Raw genomic sequence first — 20033 nt, 5'->3', positions numbered from 1 at the left:
TAAACAAATAACCAAGCATTATAAGTAATAGAGTTGGCCAATGCTTCAATTGTTTGTTCAAACATTGGCGCAACACCGGCACTGTATTACTGAAATTAGTGAGCAGCATTATACCTCATTTATATTCGATAATTTGATATATTTCTATTGAAGCCGGTGTGTGTAGTAAAAGGTAAAAAATTGGTGTTCCCTATGAAGTTAGTGGATATGTAGACATTATAAACTGTATTGTATTTATGTGTGTAGGTATGTGTGGCTGATATCGTTTTTTAGCTCGGAGATAGCTAAATTGCTAATGGCAATCACTCAGACCGTCTGCAAGTCGAAGTCAAAATATGTATTATTTCATAAATTTTTAGGAAGTACTTGAAATCGTCATAGGATTTCAAATCTACTTTTTCCTAATTGTAGGCAGAGATCAAAAAACGTCACTTGGTATGATATAAACCTAAGATCTATAATATGTTAATGAGGCAAACCTTGCCTCATTTTCTTAGATCTTGCCATATAGGACAATGACATACCTCTGGTTTTTGAGGTACATCTAGTGGATGTTTATCTATTCTATATCGTTGAAAATCATATAAAAACGCTATTGAATAGATAAACATCCACTAGATGTAGCTCAGAAACCGGGGGTTAGACTTCTACAATCTATAAAAGAATTCAGTCTAACTTATATCTTGCCTGTATTATGAACGTAGGTCAAAATCCATTGTTTTTCAGACATTGGCAGTGAAAGAAGTTGATTAAGTCGTGGTTATCATCGTACATATTAAAATGTTATTCTTCAAGGTTGGTTCGCGCTCCATTTAGCGGCAGATGATACAGTAATAAACTGTTATTAACTTCGATGACGCATTTATATTTAAATTTAGGTAGAATACACACTGAACAAGTACTTTAATTTCTACTTTACTTGGCCTCTACTTGCCTTGCTCACGGCCTAACCCTTCGCTCGTTACGGGAGGGGAGACCCTTGCCCAGTAGTGGGTTAAATTTGTTCAAGAAAATAATATCAATCAAAAAAGTTTTGTATCCTAACTAACTTGACTTTGCATAAAATGCTTTTAGAGTCGGAGCAAAACAATTTCTTAGTTTTTACCAGTTTTCCACACTTTTGATTTGATTCACAGTTAATGTGTTTACTGCCATGTCGAAAGATAGAGTTGGTAAGAAAAGATTCTTATCAAACTCAACTAGATTTTTTTTTATTTTTATTTATAAAAAATCCAATAGACATTTCTTTTGAATCTCATTAAAAAAACCCATCAAAATCCGTTGCGTAGTTTTAAAGATCTAAGCATACCTACAAAGGACTGACAGTGTAAAGCGATTTTGTTTTATACTAAGTAGTGACTACAAATAAATTAGGGAGTTATAGCACATTCAAGTCACGCCATAATAAAATATTCGAGCAATTTCGAGAATAATTCGTGCGATTTTCCTAATCTGTATTTTGCCTAAGCCGTGCAACGTTCACACGCACTGAAACCCACCCAAATGTAACAAATTACCACAGAGCGGGAAATGTGAACACGATTGTAATTTAGGAAGCTGAAAAAATGCAGGGCCAAAGTAAATATGTTGTAACTATGTGTAGGGCTTGCTTATTTACTTAAGTTATGATAGTAGACCAGTGATAGTGGAGAGGTAGTTTGAGGCGCCCATAGCCAGTTGCGCTCACCGGTCGGTAAACGATCTGTGGGTTAAGCAACCGTTGGCGCGGTCATTCCATAGATGGGTGACCGCATAGTGGTACTTGAGCTGGGCGTCTCCGTGCTTCGGAGAGCACGTAAAAAGTCGGTCCCGGCTGTGGTCTATTAAGATAACAGTCGTTAAGCCATGTCAAAGGCCTCTCGGGCGGCTTAAACGACTTTGTCACTAAGTTGACCACTAACCATACGACAAACAAACAAGCAGTGGAGTGGTTGAAACCTTTGCCACACAAAAGGTGGAAATGTTTGAGGATTCATAGCCGAGGCAACACACAAATGGGTTTTCGAAGATACGTGTGAATTAGAAATAATTATCTCTTTTTTTTTATTCTAGAGACATCTTTAAAGTAGTTCTTGAATGCAAAACTCTTGCTACGTGGTGGATTTAAGGCTGCTCCCGTAGTAAGGGAGGGTTACCCTCTCTTTCTGTGAGAAGATCATTGCGTATTATTGGGACAGTAATGGTTTAGCCAATTAGGTATTTTTGCATAGTTCTAAGACATACGAGAAACTTCGTGAATTTGTTGAAATCAGTCGCATCTATATTCATAAAATAGAATTTTGTAGAACGTATATTAGCAATAATAATATCACAACTGTTTCGTTGCTGTTAGGCCTCGTATCCAATGTATATAAATACACATAAATTAACAAGTTATTAGTGCATTACTTTAGTTTTGAACCTTAATCTTTTCTAGGAGTTTCGTAACGTAAAAAGTATATAGTATATGGCAATAGGGTCATGGGATTAATCACTAACTGACCCACGCAGCTGCATTAGCGTGTAATACAGAGAGAATAAAAGAAAGGGTTCATCTTGATAAAGGTGTGTATGTTTAATACCGTGTTTTTCATATTATTTCCGTGCTGAGGTATTAGTTGGCCAGTATTAAAGGGATGCACGGTTTCAGAACCTGCTTGTAGCTCAAATGGATCCTAAAAACAATGCTTCAAAGTTGGTTCCAATCTATTAAAACGGGTCTATCGGGCAGTCTAGTCGTGAAATAGTAACATATACAGATTACAGACTGACTTTCGAATTTAATATGTAAGCAAATTGGTATTAATAATTAAAATTAATCGAACTATTGACTACAATTGAATCAGTTCCTGGATTACGAGTACAATCGAATTGTACAAACAGTTTCTTGGTAGCCCTGTGAACTAGCAATTATTGTGTTCCCTCGGAAGTGTCAGTACAAATTAATTAGTGTGTTGTAAATTACTGAGAATTCGACGCTCAGGTTTCATTGAAACTTGTAGACTGCACTTGTAATTGTTTATAGCGGGTAAGTAAATCATATAAAACGATCTAAAAATATTTGCCTGTTTTTGTGGCTGGTAGTGTATCCCACTCATAATAGGGTCTTGAGTTCGATTTCTAGGGCAGACAAAATAATATTGGACTTTTCTTATTTAGTAGAACAGCTCTGATGTTATGTACTCTACTCTAACACTCTCATAACACAGTGGGATGGTTACATGACCCGAGAGATCGCTCTTACGTGTTATTACAGGCACTTAAAGAATGTCTTGGCAGAAAAATTTGAGAACAGATTGTAAGAAAATCTTAAGTCGAAAACCTTAGACCGGAGTAAAATTACGCCCCTGGTATAAAGCTCATCTCCGACATGGGACTGACATGGTAACAGGCTAAACGTAGATATGTTGTATACATCCTAGAATACAAGAATAATACGGTTCACCGTAACTATTATTATGCAAGCATTTTTTCATGAATTGTGTTTGCAAAAGAAACATTCTTCACGTAGCTCTTGCCAAAAGCTTTGTATTTACATGTTTCTTACAAATGGTCAATGGATTCGAACCTACATCTCCTGCATTTCAGTCAGTTCTAGGAAGGGTTGCGCCAGCCCTGCGCCCTTCCGTTATAAAGGCAAGCTTGGGCAACGTGAGCGCAGTTTGATGCAAGTGTCGACATATCCCGCTGTCCGTGTGTTCAGTGCTGTGGTGGTGTTCGTGAAAAGTGATCGTTTTGGACTACTTTGACGACGTGAGTTTTTCATAATCGTATTGGGAAATTTTAAAGTTCGATAGAGGTGTGTAAAGATGCTATGACGCGTGCGACTCTTTATATGAAAAAAAAATGAAATAATTGATTCATTGAATCCAACCCGACTTAAGATAGAATTATGAAAACTGAATTTTACTACAAGTTCTGAAAGGGGTGGCTGGGATTTATGAAAATGTTTGCCTAGATTGAACATACATAATTAGTTTTAGTAAAGAATTTAGTAAAGGTTTTTTTAAATGCTGGGAGTACCCTATTCTAGATTTGGTGCACCAAATATTTTGAAAGTTTTTTGAATTCTTGGATGTGAAGATCACTCAAAGAACGCGTATGAAGCTGCTGTTTTTGGAGTGCGATATGATTAAACATATATTAAGATAGTATCTGTTTGTATGTCCACTTTTCTAGTCTTTTCCAATACTTTAAGTAGTAAACTGCGATTCGGTTATGAAGTTATTAGTTTCGTGATTGCCTCCAAGGTAATATTTACTCTAGAAGTAGCAAAGATTTAGGTTACCAGATATTTCTGAAGTTTCCGATAAGCACTTCCTTTAAGATTAACAGTCTTAAGCAACTTCATAAACACCGGTGTAGATTGTCGAAGCTTGAAGATTATATCTTAATAAAAATTATAATAAACAGCCTTGGGGCTCCTTGCACCTTCACTTCAGATTAAACGATTCCTTTCATTGACTTTCTTGGTTTCGAGTCCCAGGTCGGACAAGATATTTGCCCCACAACGACAGACAACAACCGCGCTTCTGCGAATATCAATCAGATATGACACTCGTGACAATATTTATTTTATGATATCGACTTGCAAAATTATTTGACCAACAGAACGTACAGTATTCTAGAGCTGTAGTACTATAGCTTGATTCTCTACTACCGATCTATCATCCAGAAATTTTGTATGAAAATCTGATCAGCGCTTCTGATGGGAGTCATGGGAAATATTTTCGCAGTACATTCTAAATATCAAAATCTGTACTGAAAATCTGTGTGTCTGTACTGAACCGCGCTACTGGTTTAAGCGTTTTTTATTGTGTAATTCTGTAAAAAGCGGCTTCGGGAGAGCCCGTAGAAGTCAGCCACTAAATAACGATACGTCTTTAGTGTTATTTCTCCATCAGTTCAATGATCCACAATGATAGCAGTAGCGCTGGTTTGCATCGCGTGCGCGGCGTACTGGGTGTGGAGGCAGTACAACACGCGGTCTGACGAGCCCCCGTCTCTACCAGGCGCCTGGCCCATACTTGGACATGCACCGTCGCTGGCTATGGGAGACAGCTTGGGTAAGTAATATCAGCCATACATGTTCCAGTATATCAGAGATGTTGAGGAGTTTACTATGAAACTAGTTGCGCTCATCTGTCAGTAAATAATCAGCAGGCAACCTGAGTTTTTTTAAGATAGAATGGTAAATGATCACTTGAGGGATAAGACGTATGCCATATCAAAGTATAAAACTTCTTATTACAGAGTTATGGGACATTATCAACGACCTGGCAGATCAAAGCTATGACATGGGAGGTGTCATGTCAGCACAAATAGGACCACGCACTGTTTATAGTAAGAATTTACAGCTCTTTCTTTCTTCCCTTATTCTTACTTGCGACTCCTCATTTGCGGATCAATATAATTTTGTGTGTTTTTTCCTACATGTGTCCAATATTAGGACGTAACAATTATACCGGACAATTTCTGCATTTCAGTCGTGACAGACCCCGACGACATGTTAACGATATCGAACGCTTGTCTTGAGAAGGACGGTTTCTACGACTTCGCCAAACCGTGGCTAGGCGAGGGACTAGTCACTGGGAAAAGTAAGTCTTCTTTAGAATATTATTTTGCGAGTCCACCTATCAGTCCTATTTCACAAATTCTACTTATAATTATGGCAATTCCACTAGGCACAGTCTGTTACTGGGTATAGTACTGAAAATGTTTAAGTTGCAATAACAACCCGGACGTTACAAACATTAACGGATTCAAAGTACGATAAAATTAATTAAGAGCCTAAACAACCACCATTTGTCATTTTAATTACCATTGCGCACAAAAGAAATCTACCAATGTTTTCAATCAAATCTCTATTACAACTTATGCACAATAATGTTTGTTACAACTGGTCACAAGTTATCCTCATGGTTTTTACAATTCCCTACGCTTTGACCAAGTCTACGCGTTTCGTCATTTACATAAGTGTTTATCTCGTGGTGATTTCTATTAGACATTTCTTGATAATTGAAAGAACGATAACTATGTAGAGAGCATTGGCATGCATAATTTATTTAGATGACATAATTAGTAGCATAATATCCAATATAAAGTATCTTTAGCAAACAGATCTCCGTCAGCTGCATTAGTCTGCGGGTCACTGATATTCCAAATTCAGTTTTTTTTTACACACATACATAATATGCCCCTAAGCCGAAAACCCCACATACAAGACTATCTAATCTCTACTAAGTTGCTGTACTATAAGATTTTTATAACTTTAATTTCATAGATTTATTCAATCTTTTCCACTACAGTGTCAATTTGGAAGAATCATCGCAAGCTGCTGAATCCAGCGTTCAGTCAGACCGTGCTGGACACGTTCATGGGCGTGTTCAACAGCCAGTCCAGGAAGCTGGTGAAGGACCTGGAGAAGGAGGCCGGGAAGGGACCCTTCGACCACTGGATATATACCAGGCATAATGCTTTAGAGACTATATGTTGTAAGTTTGATATATATTTTAAGCACATACATAATAGTACTTTGCCTGACCCAGGGAACGAATTCGAGACGTCGATATCAGCAATCGAGTTCACTATCGACTTATATTTTTCGCCACAGTTTTTCCATTGTGTTTTTTATCAACAATCAATGTTAAAGTTTGACTTTAGTTTTAAAAGGGCAATCTTACTATCGTAATATTCGAACAACGCGTTACATTTTTATTATGTCACGATAACCATGAAATAAAACGGTAGACATTATGCCATAACAAAAGCCTTCACAGTGACTAAAAGCAATTTGACTCCAAAAGATCACATTGGAAAATAAAACAATACACGATTTTAAAATATCTTAAATAGAATTAACACGCGCCTAATAGAAAAGTGTTATACTAAGCCAGCGTAGTGAACTTAAGGCCTAACGTCGCCCTCATTCTAGGTGGAGACCCTTGCCCAGCAGTGGGACAGTAACGGGTTAAAATTTATTGATTGTTCCAGTGACAGCATTAGGAGTGGACTTCACCGACTGTAACCTGAACAGCGACTACGTGGAGGCGACAGACAAGATGTTCGGTACTCTGGTGGAGCGCTTCATGAAGTTCTGGTGGCACAGTCCTCACACCTTCCGCTACAGCCTGCTGAAGAAACGACAAGACGGCTACCTCAAGATTTTGCATAATATGTCTATTACGGTGAAATTGCTTGTTTTTAATTATTTCTAAGTAAATAAGTTGGTTGTAGGTTTGTAAAGCTATTCTGTTTAAGTACCTACTATAAGTATAAACTCTTCCGTTATTCAGTGACTGACTGACTGACTGACTGACAGAAAACGCACAGCCGAAACTACTAAGCGTAGAAAGCAGATATTTGGTATGTAGATTAAAAGGACTTAGGAAGTGTAGATTTTAAGAAAATCCAATCAGAAGTGAGGGGAACCTAGTATTTATATATTAAAACGATTTTGTGTGAAAGACAAAGTTTCCTTTTACAGGCTCTCAATAGAAGAAAATCAGAGTTCGACGGGAATGTTTGTGCAGAGAGGAGTATTATTCCAGGTAAGTTCTAAGCAAACAGAAGTTCAAGCAAAATACAAAATTGTCTGCTCTGAATACATTATAAAAGAAACAAAGAAAACCTCGCACATGACTTATACCACAACACAGTATTCATAGGAACCTTAAGACCCCAGAGCCAGATTTTTCCCTTAAACAGCTGTTAATTAAAATTTTCCCTCCAGGTACAAAATTCAAAGCCTTCATGGACCTCCTGCTAGAGCTGTCCATCGAGAAGGGCGTGTTGAACGACAGAGAGATCCGGGAGCACGTGGACACCATGATCGTGGGCGGCCATGACACTTCGGCCAATGTGCTCATGTACGCCATGCTGCTGTTAGGCTCACATCCTGAGGTGCAGGAGAAGGCGGTGGCTGAGTGAGTAGAGAAGAACATAACCTTAAAATTACCTAATTTTAACCTATATATACCTGTTTTTAAATTTAAAGCCATTTTCCGGGAGGAGACTCTTGCTTAACAGGAATAGGTTAATTTTATTCTACAATTTTTTTATTAAAACTTGGCTATATACCGGCTACAAATAGCTAAACTATATATGTAGCTACGAATCATAGCCAACGCTATAGTAAAGTAAATAAACAGTTATATCATAATTTGTAGAAAATATGAAATATTGCAATAAATTCTACAGAGGTGGGGACAAAGTGTAGAAATGCAACTTGTTGCTATCATAGTTGACTAGGCGTTAACACTATAAAAAATTAATATTGAAGTTACAATACAATCCCCGTTTTAATGATATAATATTTTTACCATAAACTAGTATCAAAGTAATTCATCTACGAAATAATATCAATACCATTTTACTTACATTTTACTTTACAATATAATACCATTTATTAATTTTTATCATATTGTCAATTTGCAGGTTGAAAGAAGTCTTGGGCGATGGAGACAGAGATGTAGAAAAGCAAGACTTGTCACAGCTGGTGTTCCTCGAGGCAGTCATTAAAGAGAGCATGAGGATACACACCATCGTGCCAGTTCTAGCAAGGAAACTTGATAGGGATGTTAAACTAAGTAAGTAGATTTGAATCCGTCTATAAGTTTCTGTCTTTGAGGCATTCGTGAATAGTTGTGGTAATAGGTGTTGAGTAAATCAATAAATGATTAGTAGAATAAGCAACTTTTTGAGCGGATATTTAGTTGATGGGGGTGGCCCCCCATCAACTAAATACCTAGTGGTTATTTAATAATATAATTGTTCGGTCGGCTTTCTGAGAGTTAGTTAAAATTAAAATCAAATTCGACTACAGTCGTTCAACCATATCAGAAATTATCAGATAGCTTGAATTACCCTAAGAAAATACAGTTAACGGCCACCTATCCGAAGAATATCCGCGGTCAGGTTTTGCTTAATCAAAAAAATTATTAACTTAAGATAATGTGTTAAGAAATTATTTTTGTATTTCAGAGAACTGCACTCTCTCATCAGGCCGTACGTGCTTCATGTTCGTGTTCGGTCTCCACAAGCATCCCATCTGGGGCTCCGACCGGCTGGACTTCAAGCCGGAGCGCTGGCTCGACCCTGACACACTGCCTGAGAGTCCTAACGCGTATGCTGCCTTCGGTGTGGGCAGGAGAATGTGTATTGGTACGTACTTTTCTACTTACTATGTATGAACTAAGGTTCTTCGTAAGGCTACGGAAATATCCGTTAATCAGTGATTTTAATCTTCAAACGGCTATATTATAGGTACTCATAAGCAATATTCGACTTTGACCAGCCAATTCGGGCATTGACGTCACATTAAAGGGACTTTATTATGCTAAGACGTCTCAAGCATGACTTAATATGCCCTACGAAAGGTACAGTACGTTTAGAGAATAAATAATAACATATTGGAAAACCTATTGACGTGTTTCTACAATGTACTTTACACCGGGTCTTATTATGTAGGTAACTACTCTTTTATATAATATCAAACCGCTATAATAGAATCAATCCTTGAACACATTGTAAATAGTCATGTGACAAACAAAAAATAACATAGTTGAATGAGAGAAAAAAAATTACACATATTTAAACAACAAAAAAATATAATCATACAGTATCACTCTCTACGATCATTCATTCATTCATACGAATCATCTCATCATGACTACAAATAATTACTTACCTGTACGCTGCAACAACAGCGGCATAGCAACTCGTGAGGTCGGCATCGGCGCGTCTCGATCCTGTGACGACACTGACACTTCGCGCGGGTAGTTTGATATTATTAACACACTTAATTAACATCCTACTCAACCTACTTATGAGCTATTATCACTCAGATTTTGTTACTTATCAATAATCACTAATCACTACAAACGCTAAGGTATCGCGAAAATAATACAAACACTCACTTCCTACTAATACAACTACCCGCAACGCACAACACACGCGCCCATATGCAATACGAAAACACTTTAACTTTATAACTGAAACCTCTTCAGCACACAATAGTTACTATTACTATTTAATTACACTAAAAACAATAAATAAGCGTCCTTTTTGCGAAAAAATAGCTAAAAAACATTTTTTTAGCACATTGATTGTACCGATAAGTGTGTCAAGGACGCATCTTCGCGCGGCACTGGTCTGGCGGGATAGATCAAAGTACATCAAAGCAGAGCGCCGTCGCGTGCGCGTGCCTCTCGACCAATAGCGGAGTCGCTAGGAAAGAAAGGCTTTCTTACTGTTTTTCTATTGGCTCTTTTATTGTAGTAGCGTTCTATCTCGTTCTAACTTTATTTATTTAAATATCGACTCGTAAGCCCATTTAAAGATAGAATGCATGATCATGGTTACTTGATAATGAAACTTTACTATTAATAATAATTAAACAAATATTTAAAGATTTAACGAAACTACGATTTTTTCACTTAATATATTTATATTTGTATACTTATAAGACATGCATAGATTACATCGGCGATGTTTTGAAAAATTCAGGTGCATAGTACTTATTCGTAACCAGCGGTCCGGTATGACAAGAAGTATGGATGTGAATGATGCAAGGGAAGTTTGTAAGGATCGCACCAAGTAGGTGTAAGTTCTTTAAGGGGAAAAGGAGTTATATTATGTATGTATTTCTATTTGCAGGTAAAATCTACGCCCTAATGTCAATGAAGACGACCCTAGCTCACCTGATCAGGAACTATCGAATCTCAGCAGATTACTCGCAGTTACAACTGAAGATGGACGTGATGCTCAAACCCGTGACTGGTTACTACGTCAGCATTGACAAGAGGACGTAGAACATGATGAAGAGTTCAAAGACTGAAGTGACCATGCGGTTGAGGTCATGGCATATTGCACCGCTGTTATTTTACGCTGCCACTTGAATATATTCATATTGTGGCTATAGTCAGGATATCAACGTGTTTTTAAGTATACGGTCCACAGTCAGCCGTGTTCAACTCTTTCATACTGACGTTGCATAAAAATAAATAAAATTTAAAACTTGTCCAGTGCAGTTACAGTGTTTGTATAATGTACCATGACCTGTTTTGATATAAGCTTTAATTTTAGTTTGAAATAATATTATTAGAACATAGCTAGCAAATTCAATCAAATCGAATAGCAGTTCAGTTGTTTTCAAAATAATAAACTTGCCCGAGGAATTGAAGAAATGATTAATATTTTCAATATTTTAGATTTACCCATATATTTTATAAACCCAAACATATTTGTATGGACTGTAATGTGACATGTAATGTCTGTATAAAGATGCATAAAATATAATAGAATTAATTTATTAAAGGACATTTTGTCTTTTTTATACTACCCTACACCCTCGATAGAGATTTGGAAGACTGATTAAAATTGGTCCAGTTTAAAATTAATTAAACAATAGTAAGATCGCGTCAAAACATGTCAGTGTCTTCTATAGTTTTAAACTTCTCAATTAATATCGACATATTATATATTATCGTTCCTATAGTAGGTAAGCCTTCACTGATCAATAACTTACAAACCTTGAACATGTGTCTTTTGCCTCGGCTTTCTTGACGTTTCGGGACATGTATGAAAACCGAGTATTAAGAAATGTAAAAACTCACTGAATATGTTTGGATTTTTTTTATTAATGCTTGCACTAAAATCTGATCGGAAAAAAAATGTTAACAACAAATACAAGAGTGTCCTTCACATTTTATGATGATTATATTTTTTTATGATATTTATGTCACGTGTGCTTACAAATGGGAAACAAGTTTTTTTATTAAGATGCGTTCTCAGCATATTAATGTGAAAAGGGTATAAGGACTGTTGTCAACAGTATCAGTGAAAGAGTGGCAACTTTTTTAGTAATCAGAAATCTTTTTCTGGTTTGACTCCCAGATTGGCCAAGAATGCCAAGATGAAAGTTTTACTAATTTCTACAATAACTTTTTAATCTTTCATGCCATGTATTGCTTATTTATATAGACATATTCACAGTTGTAGTCCGAAGTTTGGTGATTCGAATTGTATTTGGTAATAGGCTCTTTTTGTATAGCATGAGACTTCGATTGTAATTGACAAAATGTGGGAGTATTTCATACACATCTATCTACAACTTCATGTAGGTACTATAATTCCGCAAGTTAAGAAATTCTACAACGTTCACAAAACAATCGATCTAGTGGTCAAGAAATATAAACAACTAAACCGTACATAAACCTTTAAATTGAAGGGCGATTACGATTCCTTCATTAAACAGTAACAGTTACTTTAACAAAATAAATTATTATACTACAAGAGTATCAAGTACGGTTAGTCTTCAAAATAAATACCTATTACTTCATTAAAGTATCAAGCATATTAAACCGTAGTACGTAAATATGTTTGTGACTTTATTGTTACTACTGATTTTGTTATATTTGGTATATTACTATGTATGTAGTGTTTACATAGTTCCTAGAAACCCTCTTGTTCCTGTAATACCTGGAAAATTACCTGTTCTTGGACATGCTTTGCAGTGCTGTAATTCAAAAAGTTAGTTTTTAATTTAATTAAATAACCTAATTTCTTATTTATTATTGCTGTGTAAGTTTTTTCCTAACTATTTATACAAAATCAAATATGCTTAAATATTTTTTTAAAGTGCTTGAAACATTCTAAAAATCAACCACGCTATATCGACATTTTGCAAATACTGATTGTCACATAGGCGTTTATTTTACAAAAATATACACACCTTCTTCAGGCTATGTAAAATCTGATCATAATTATATTTTTAGATCTTTACAACTTCCTTAGGTATATTGGAAAGTTTACCTGTGAGAAGGGAGGGGTTGCAAGTTTATATTTTGGTCCCGTACCGTTTTATGGTAAGTCAAACAATAATAATATTTAGAGTTCTTGTCATAGCTATAGTTTTGAAGGCTTCGCAAAGTGCAGTTATTTTATTGTACATCATTTTTTACACTCGTTTAAAAGCCGAGGAAATCTTTGGTCACGCAATCTTTCAAGATATTTTCTTTAACAATCAGACTTAGAGATTGTTCTTCATCATACTAATTCGTATTGTTTTGGTTTTAGTGGTGACTGATGCAGAAGACATAACAATGGTTTTAAACAAGTCTCTTGACAAGATGTTTGTGTATAAGTTAATAGAACCGGTGCTAGGAAAAATGCTGGTGGCAGCTGAAGGTAATAAATATTTTCGCAATATAAGAAGAGTAGAATTCCATATACAGAATTTTACATATGCAAAAACATGTATCAGAATAGTCATATTTGATAAGTAAGTAATTAGTTTGTTTGGATTCAGCAAAGATCCGAAACACTTAGTCTACCACTTCTTACATCACTTTAAAGGTATATACCTAATTCTCAAAAACCAAAAATTACAATTGACTTGGGGGTCTACTTGAAAGTTGAGGTAATGTACATAGTATGATAATGTAATGAAACTTTGTTGTGTTTATTTATTCATATAAATCAAAAAATGGAAATAAATTATACAAGTTTATAAATTCTCCTTACTTTGAAGTGCCTGCGTGGAAGCGAAATCGCCGTATAATAGACCTAGGCTTCAAGCAGAAGATCCTGGATGATTACCTGGACTTGTTCAATAGAGAAGCAGCACGTTTGACGCAGGTCTTAGCTGAAGATGTCGGGAGGGGGGAAGTGGATGTCACGGATAAAGCTACTAGAAGCGTTCTGGAGACCACATGCCGTGAGTAAATAAATTTTAACCGTAGGTGATAAGGAGCAGAATCTAAATATATATAACTCAAAGGTGATTGACTGACTGACAAAGTGATCTATCAACGCACAGCCTAAACCACTGGACGGATCGGGCTGAAATTAGGCATGCAGTTAGATGTTACAACGTAGGCATCCGCTAAGAAAGGATTTGTTAAATTCTTCCTCAATAGAGGACGAAAGTTTGTATGAAAATTCTGTCTTAAGTAACAAACCACGCGGACTAAGGCAAAAGTTTAATAATAAAGTGTTCCACCAATTTCCAAAAATAATGAGCTTATTTCGTTATTCAGGAACAACCATGGGTGAACGATTTGATGGCAAGGACCTGGTGAATGACAACTACGTGAAAGCTGTGGACACTCTCCTGCAGATCATTAGCCTGAGGCTCTTCAAACCTTGGTATATGATTGAGTACATTTTCAACATGAGTCGTTATAAAAAGATGTCTGACGAGTCTTCGAAAATATTCTCCAGCCTTTCTAAACAGGTACATAAGTCCGTTTACTATTTTTTTAAGTCACTGGATATACATACGAGTATATTATCAGGTTAAAGAAATATTGTACCTGTACATTATATTATTATAATTTCCAAATTATTTTTTAATTACGCATTATTGGAGTCTCGATTATGATATGGGCATATTTTTGTAGATGGTTAAATTGCGGAATGAAGAACATATGCAAAGGTTGAAGAATAAAGAAGTATTGAAGTCAAACGGTATACTTTTTATAAATGAGATAATTTTTTATTTATCTGTTTTTTATAATGCAACCACGGCCACGGTAACCCGTCATGCATGTCCTCAGGTTCTAGGTTTCAAGGTCTACTAGACATTCTGATAGAGAACAGTGTGACAGACACAGGGTCTACCTTCACAGACGAGGAGCTGACGAACTTAGTTGACAACGTACTGCTTGCTGCTTTTGATACCACAGTAATGGAGCTCGTGATGATTCTGGTCTGTTTGGGAAGCCGGCGTGAAGTCCAGGAGAAGATATACCAAGAGTAAGATGTTTTATTGTATTCTACTTTTCTATTCTTTCACTGGGTAACTCGGTGATGAAATATAATGTTTAAATGTTGAAATTTATGATAGTTGTTACAATTACTGAATCTACCACTAGTTCGGAGCCTTATGAGAAAAGCTAGTAAGAAACTCACGGCCACATTTTCAATCATTAAAATAATTGACAATATGGTTGATACAGTAACCTATCTTGCAAGGAGCTGCCAACAAATAAAATATTCAAAAAAATCATTCTATTTTGGTTTTTAGGATACAAGACGTTCTGGGTGTAGATGGAGAAGTAACCAAAGAAAATATATCAAAACTGGTGTATTTAGAAGCTGCTATCAAAGAGACTATCAGGCTGTATCCGATAGGACCAGTTATAGCTCGACAAGCAACGAATGATGTTGAACTCCGTAAGTTATACCAAGTTATACTTCAATACTTATTTCTGTTGCGACTATTATAGATACTACAGCAAATAAAACATATGATATAGACATTATAACTTAATAGGAAACGAACAAGTTGTTCTCAAAATTTGGTAAACCTTGAACAGAAATCTCGGACCATGTCAATGAATAGATAAGTCTCATAAAAGACCATTTGGTAGCTGAAGATAATGCATACATCTAAACAAAAATAATAACCCCCCTTTTTCTCGCAGGGATACTAAATATATACGAAGAAAAACATATCATTTGACCAGTCGTCACTTATTGACACTGGTTTATACATGCATGCATAATATCATGCCTTTTCCTCATAGGGGTAGGCAGAGATCAAAGAACACCACTAAGTACGATCCTTACAAACTTTCCTTGCCTCATTCACATACATCTAGTCATACACCTGTTATATCTTCTAGGAAACGTCACAATACCAGCGGGTAGCAACATCATCGTCCACTTATGGGCAGCCAACACAGACCCGGAGTACTGGGGCCCTGACGCCAAGGAGTATAAACCTGAGAGATGGTTCAATGACTCCCTGCCGGAGCATCCTGCTGCTTATGCCAGTTTTTCTCCAGGGAGGAGGGGATGTCCTGGTAAGTCTATACAAGCAGAATTTTCTCAACAAATTCGTTTGATAGAACAAGTATTAATCAACATATTCTAGCATTACAAGCTTTTGTATAAGAAAACGAATAGCCAACTTGTGATTTGTGAGAAAATGTTCTTGAGAACGACTGTTCCGGTTTAATGTGGGTATATACCTACATATTATTATATTGATTAAATATTTTTTTGTCAAAATAAGATATCTATTTAGTATTTCCTATATACATAGACGCATTAACAAAAACTTTGAGAACCTCTTTCAGACAAAAAAAGAAAAATTGCTCGATGCAGAATCCAGCAAGTTTTTCATTAATTTCGTGTGAGAAGATTTACCCCCTTGTCAAAATTGTTAAAACCACTTGATATTGCAGGTAAAGCCTACGCGTTAATGTATCTGAAGACGACACTGGCACCTTTGATCAGGAAGTACAAGTTCACAGCCGACGTGACGCGAGTGAAGTTTGACGTCAACGTCATGATGAAGCCTACTTCCGGACATGAGATTCAGATTGAATTTAGGGAATAAATAATACTGTAGATTTTGTTTTTTTAGAACTTTAATATTTTAATTGGCAGAAGAGAGATTAAGAGGAGAGAGAGAGAGAGAGAGAGGTTCAGGGAGAGGGAAAAGGGGTTTATATATAAAAGGGGACATGCCCAACCTCATTAAAAACCAAGCTCTCACGAAACCCGAAATTGATACTCAGGTTCACAGTCTAGGACATGTGTCTTTTTCATATGCGCCGATCGTCGAAGTAAAATTTAAAAAGTTAGTATCAGTGAACAGTTTTTTATATCCAAATGATCTAATAAACACAAAATAGTATTGTTCACAATATTTTATTTCGTCGAAACACATTCAGTATGTATTTTTACAAGTCGATGGAATAACACCACAATTTATTGTTCTGTAGAAGCGTAATGAAGATATTGTCATTAAATTAATAATTAATTAATTGCCTTCTTTTATTATTAAACATAATTTTACATACATGCCAGAAGTAACGCCAAGAAGAGAAAATAAAATATTTAGTTTTCTGACACCTGCAAAAAACTCTCGGAGGTTGTGAAAAATTTATAAAGAAAACATACTTATCCTCAGAGAAAATAAATACAATTTCTTATGTACATATAGAAAATCAGGTACTCTTAATACTGGAGTATGGGTCAAAATAAATAAAAAAAACACAAAATGTCATTATTATTTTCACTTCTTGACGTTTAGTTGACATTTAACAAAAATAACATACAGTCGGCAGAAGAAAAAAAGTTTTTAGTCGGATATTTTTAAACACCAGCAATTTATAATTAAAAATACATATTTTAATATAATAATGGTGATTAGTTTTCTTTGGAAGACAAAAACAAATAATTACCCCGCAAAATCCGAACTTATAGTACAGATTTGAAAATGAAAAAGGACAATTTACACTATTATTATTATTATTAAGTTTTAGTCTATTTTCACAACATCTCGACTATTTCACTAGTACATTAGCGAAAGGAAACTAAAAATTCAAATCTGACTGACTATTTATATGATGTGGTCGGTAGCGTAGCCGACTGCTGATCATGATGTCACGGGTTCGGTTCCCAGGTCGGACAAAGTACTTTGATCTTTTTTAATTTATACTAGAATATTTTTCAATAGTAGCTCGGAGTTAGTTATATGGCAATAGGGTCAGTGAGCAAATGTCTTTAAAATTGATAAAGCTTTGGGCATTTTTTTAACTGTTTTAGTTGGCAGTGTATTCCGACAACTTAGTAGAAAGCCTTGTACGCAAGGTTCGCGGCTGGCGCAAGTACTTTCATAAAATTTTGAATTTAGAGCATTAGTGACTAAAAGGCTTATATGGCTGACTTTAGACAGTTTGATTCAGCAATTTAATTTTAATTTACTTAAATCGTGCATGCCAAGGCACTCTTCTAAGTAGTCGGACTATACCTATTAAACAAAGTATAGCCATCTACTTCGTCATGAATGTTACATTATTGGAATCAGTAGAAATCTTTACATACATAAAGTTAGCTACTAAACTCATATTACACACATTGTAATATTGGAAACGCATCGAAATTTATTTTCATTGATCTATACTAAAATAATAATATAATTAAACAAAATTACGGCAGTTTAATCTCGCTTTCAGAGGACCATAGATGTACCGACCATTTTCATTTCGCTAATGTAGTAGCAGTCATCTATACTATATTTAACAACAGTAAAAATTGCACAATATTTGACATCGATATATCGTTTAAAAGGCTTCCTTAGTTCATCATTATACAAAAGAAATAAATACAAGAATCCAAGAAATTAACGCAATATGGAACATTAAAATTTTACCCGTTTTAGTATTCCGTATTGTAAAATATATCGTTATAGACAACACCACTGGTTAAGTTAAACATTACATTATTTACTGCTAAAACCGTTAATCCAAAAAGATTTAAAATGGAATTTAAAATCTTAGAACACGAGCCCGCCATCTTTCATTGTAAATAAATCGCACAGATTATAAATCTTAAAGTATTGCTGTCACTTAAAATTATAAAAAAATAATCTCAAATTGAACAGAGTCGGACTTGACGCAATAAAATCGTTTGTTTATTCGTATTGCACAAAATAAGCTTCATAAGCAAATGGACGTACGTATCAACGTGCGATAGTAACATTAATAAATATCTTTTATAACATAACACACGACTAGCATCATAATACTTTCAGCTTTTAATAAATAAAAAAATAATTTAATGAACATTTAAAATGTATATTATGAAAACGTCCTCTAACGCACTTAGTAGTTACACCGTACACCTTATCTCACAGGCCAAGAGACGAATATTCTATTTTAAAAGTGAAACAGATGATAGATAGGTACATAGAAAAATACATAATTCTTATTCATTTACACATATTCATTTAGGGAAAAGGGAAATAATTACACGATTTTTTGGATTTATAAATGCCGATTCCACCTCATTTAGACAAGTTTCAATTAATGGATATATCTCGGTGTTTCGGCCATAAGGTTATGTGGGAATATTTTGACTCTATTAGAGTCCTAAATCCATCAAATCTGTTGTTTTTAAAATAGAACATCGTGAAGTAATACTAGATCACAGTCTATGTAAATAATACATTTAATTAGATAAACATTTACCTAGAATTTGCTTTACAGGAAACATGTTGACGTCAAAAAGACGCAGAGATTAAAATACTAAAAATTACTATTAGTTTTAGTTTTTTGTTCTCTAAAAATTTCGTTTGGTTGGACAAAATTACTTTATAGAACTTTATTTCATTCATCATTTCATTAGATTCTACACGAAACAACATATTTGTAATTCAAAATAATATTATTACTAAAATAATTATTGGTTTTGTACTTAAAAATCGTCATTTTCACGATACAAATAAGAAATTTTCTTCCTATTTATGGGTGGTATAATTTTGTCCAATCAAATAGAAATAAGTTCCACATAGTCTACTTAATACGAAGTGTCTAACAGTAGAAATGTACAACGATAACGACTATTAGTAAAACGACATTTTGACTCTTAAGAGCTGAAGTAGAGAGTACGACCCTGGGCTCTGACGTCACTTTGTAAAAACACCACCAAAAACATTAGCAATAAGGTCCAATCACTAAGAACAAATAAAAAGAAAGAATAGTGTCACTCTAAAAATCCCGATCTGTCAAAATTGTTTTTAAACCTCAAACTGGTCTTCTGTCAGTTTTAAATTACGAATTGCTTGCCAGTGTTTTTTTTTATTTTCGATCAGTTGCTTGGATATACAGTGCTATGACGTCATAAGTGTTTCGTTTATAGTGATGTGATTGTACTGAGTGTGGTTTTCTACAAAGCGACGTTAGAGCCGACCCCCTGTTTGTCTAATCGATTGATTTGGACGGCTTCACTCTGTCCAGCTTCTCAGCTCTTTCTGTGCTGTTCTGGCTGCTCCTGTAAACAAAACAATCGTCATACTACCTTAGCTAACATATCTATACTAATATTATAAAGCTGAAGAGTTTGTTTGTTTGTTTGTTTGTTTGAACGCACTAATCTCAGAAACGACTGATCCGATTTGAAAAAAAATTTTAGTGTTAGATAGCCTATTTATTGCGGAAGGCTACGGGCTATTTATCATCACGCTATGACCAATAGGAGCGGAGTAGCAACGAGAAATATTACAAAAACAGAAAAAATTACGACGCATTCTCTCTTAT

At 35.2% G+C, this 20033-nt stretch overlaps 2 protein-coding genes across 6 annotated transcripts in view; one reads left to right on the top strand and one right to left on the bottom strand.

The window, feature by feature from the left end:
* Nucleotides 1-3574: 3574 nt before the first annotated feature.
* On the top strand, nucleotides 3575-16498 carry LOC142983408 (uncharacterized). The gene is made up of 21 exons (XM_076130243.1): nucleotides 3575-3732; nucleotides 4884-5045; nucleotides 5233-5322; nucleotides 5466-5576; nucleotides 6288-6473; nucleotides 6973-7166; nucleotides 7466-7529; nucleotides 7712-7904; nucleotides 8416-8567; nucleotides 8962-9141; nucleotides 10636-10786; nucleotides 12419-12510; nucleotides 12756-12845; nucleotides 13057-13167; nucleotides 13511-13696; nucleotides 14019-14215; nucleotides 14382-14448; nucleotides 14538-14736; nucleotides 15008-15156; nucleotides 15609-15788; nucleotides 16173-16498. The coding sequence occupies exons 2-21, from the start codon at nucleotides 4898-4900 to the stop codon at nucleotides 16325-16327; spliced, it is 2895 nt and encodes a 964-aa protein (XP_075986358.1). The 5' UTR covers nucleotides 3575-3732; nucleotides 4884-4897; the 3' UTR covers nucleotides 16328-16498.
* A 127-nt stretch (nucleotides 16499-16625) lies between these two features.
* The window catches only part of LOC142983435 (cGMP-specific 3',5'-cyclic phosphodiesterase-like), a 131781-nt gene continuing 128373 nt past the window's right edge, over nucleotides 16626-20033 (bottom strand). For all 5 annotated transcript variants that reach the window (XM_076130288.1, XM_076130290.1, XM_076130286.1 and 2 more), the window contains exon 19: nucleotides 16626-19767. The gene's annotated coding sequence lies outside the window, so the exon portion shown is untranslated. The remainder of the gene's footprint in view (nucleotides 19768-20033) is intronic.

This window comes from Anticarsia gemmatalis, chromosome 24 (assembly GCF_050436995.1).
Source record: "Anticarsia gemmatalis isolate Benzon Research Colony breed Stoneville strain chromosome 24, ilAntGemm2 primary, whole genome shotgun sequence".
In the NCBI taxonomy this organism is placed as follows: Eukaryota; Metazoa; Arthropoda; class Insecta; order Lepidoptera; family Erebidae; genus Anticarsia; species Anticarsia gemmatalis.
The sequence above is the reverse complement of the archived record's forward strand: the minus strand, read 5'-3'. Positions and strand labels throughout refer to the sequence as shown.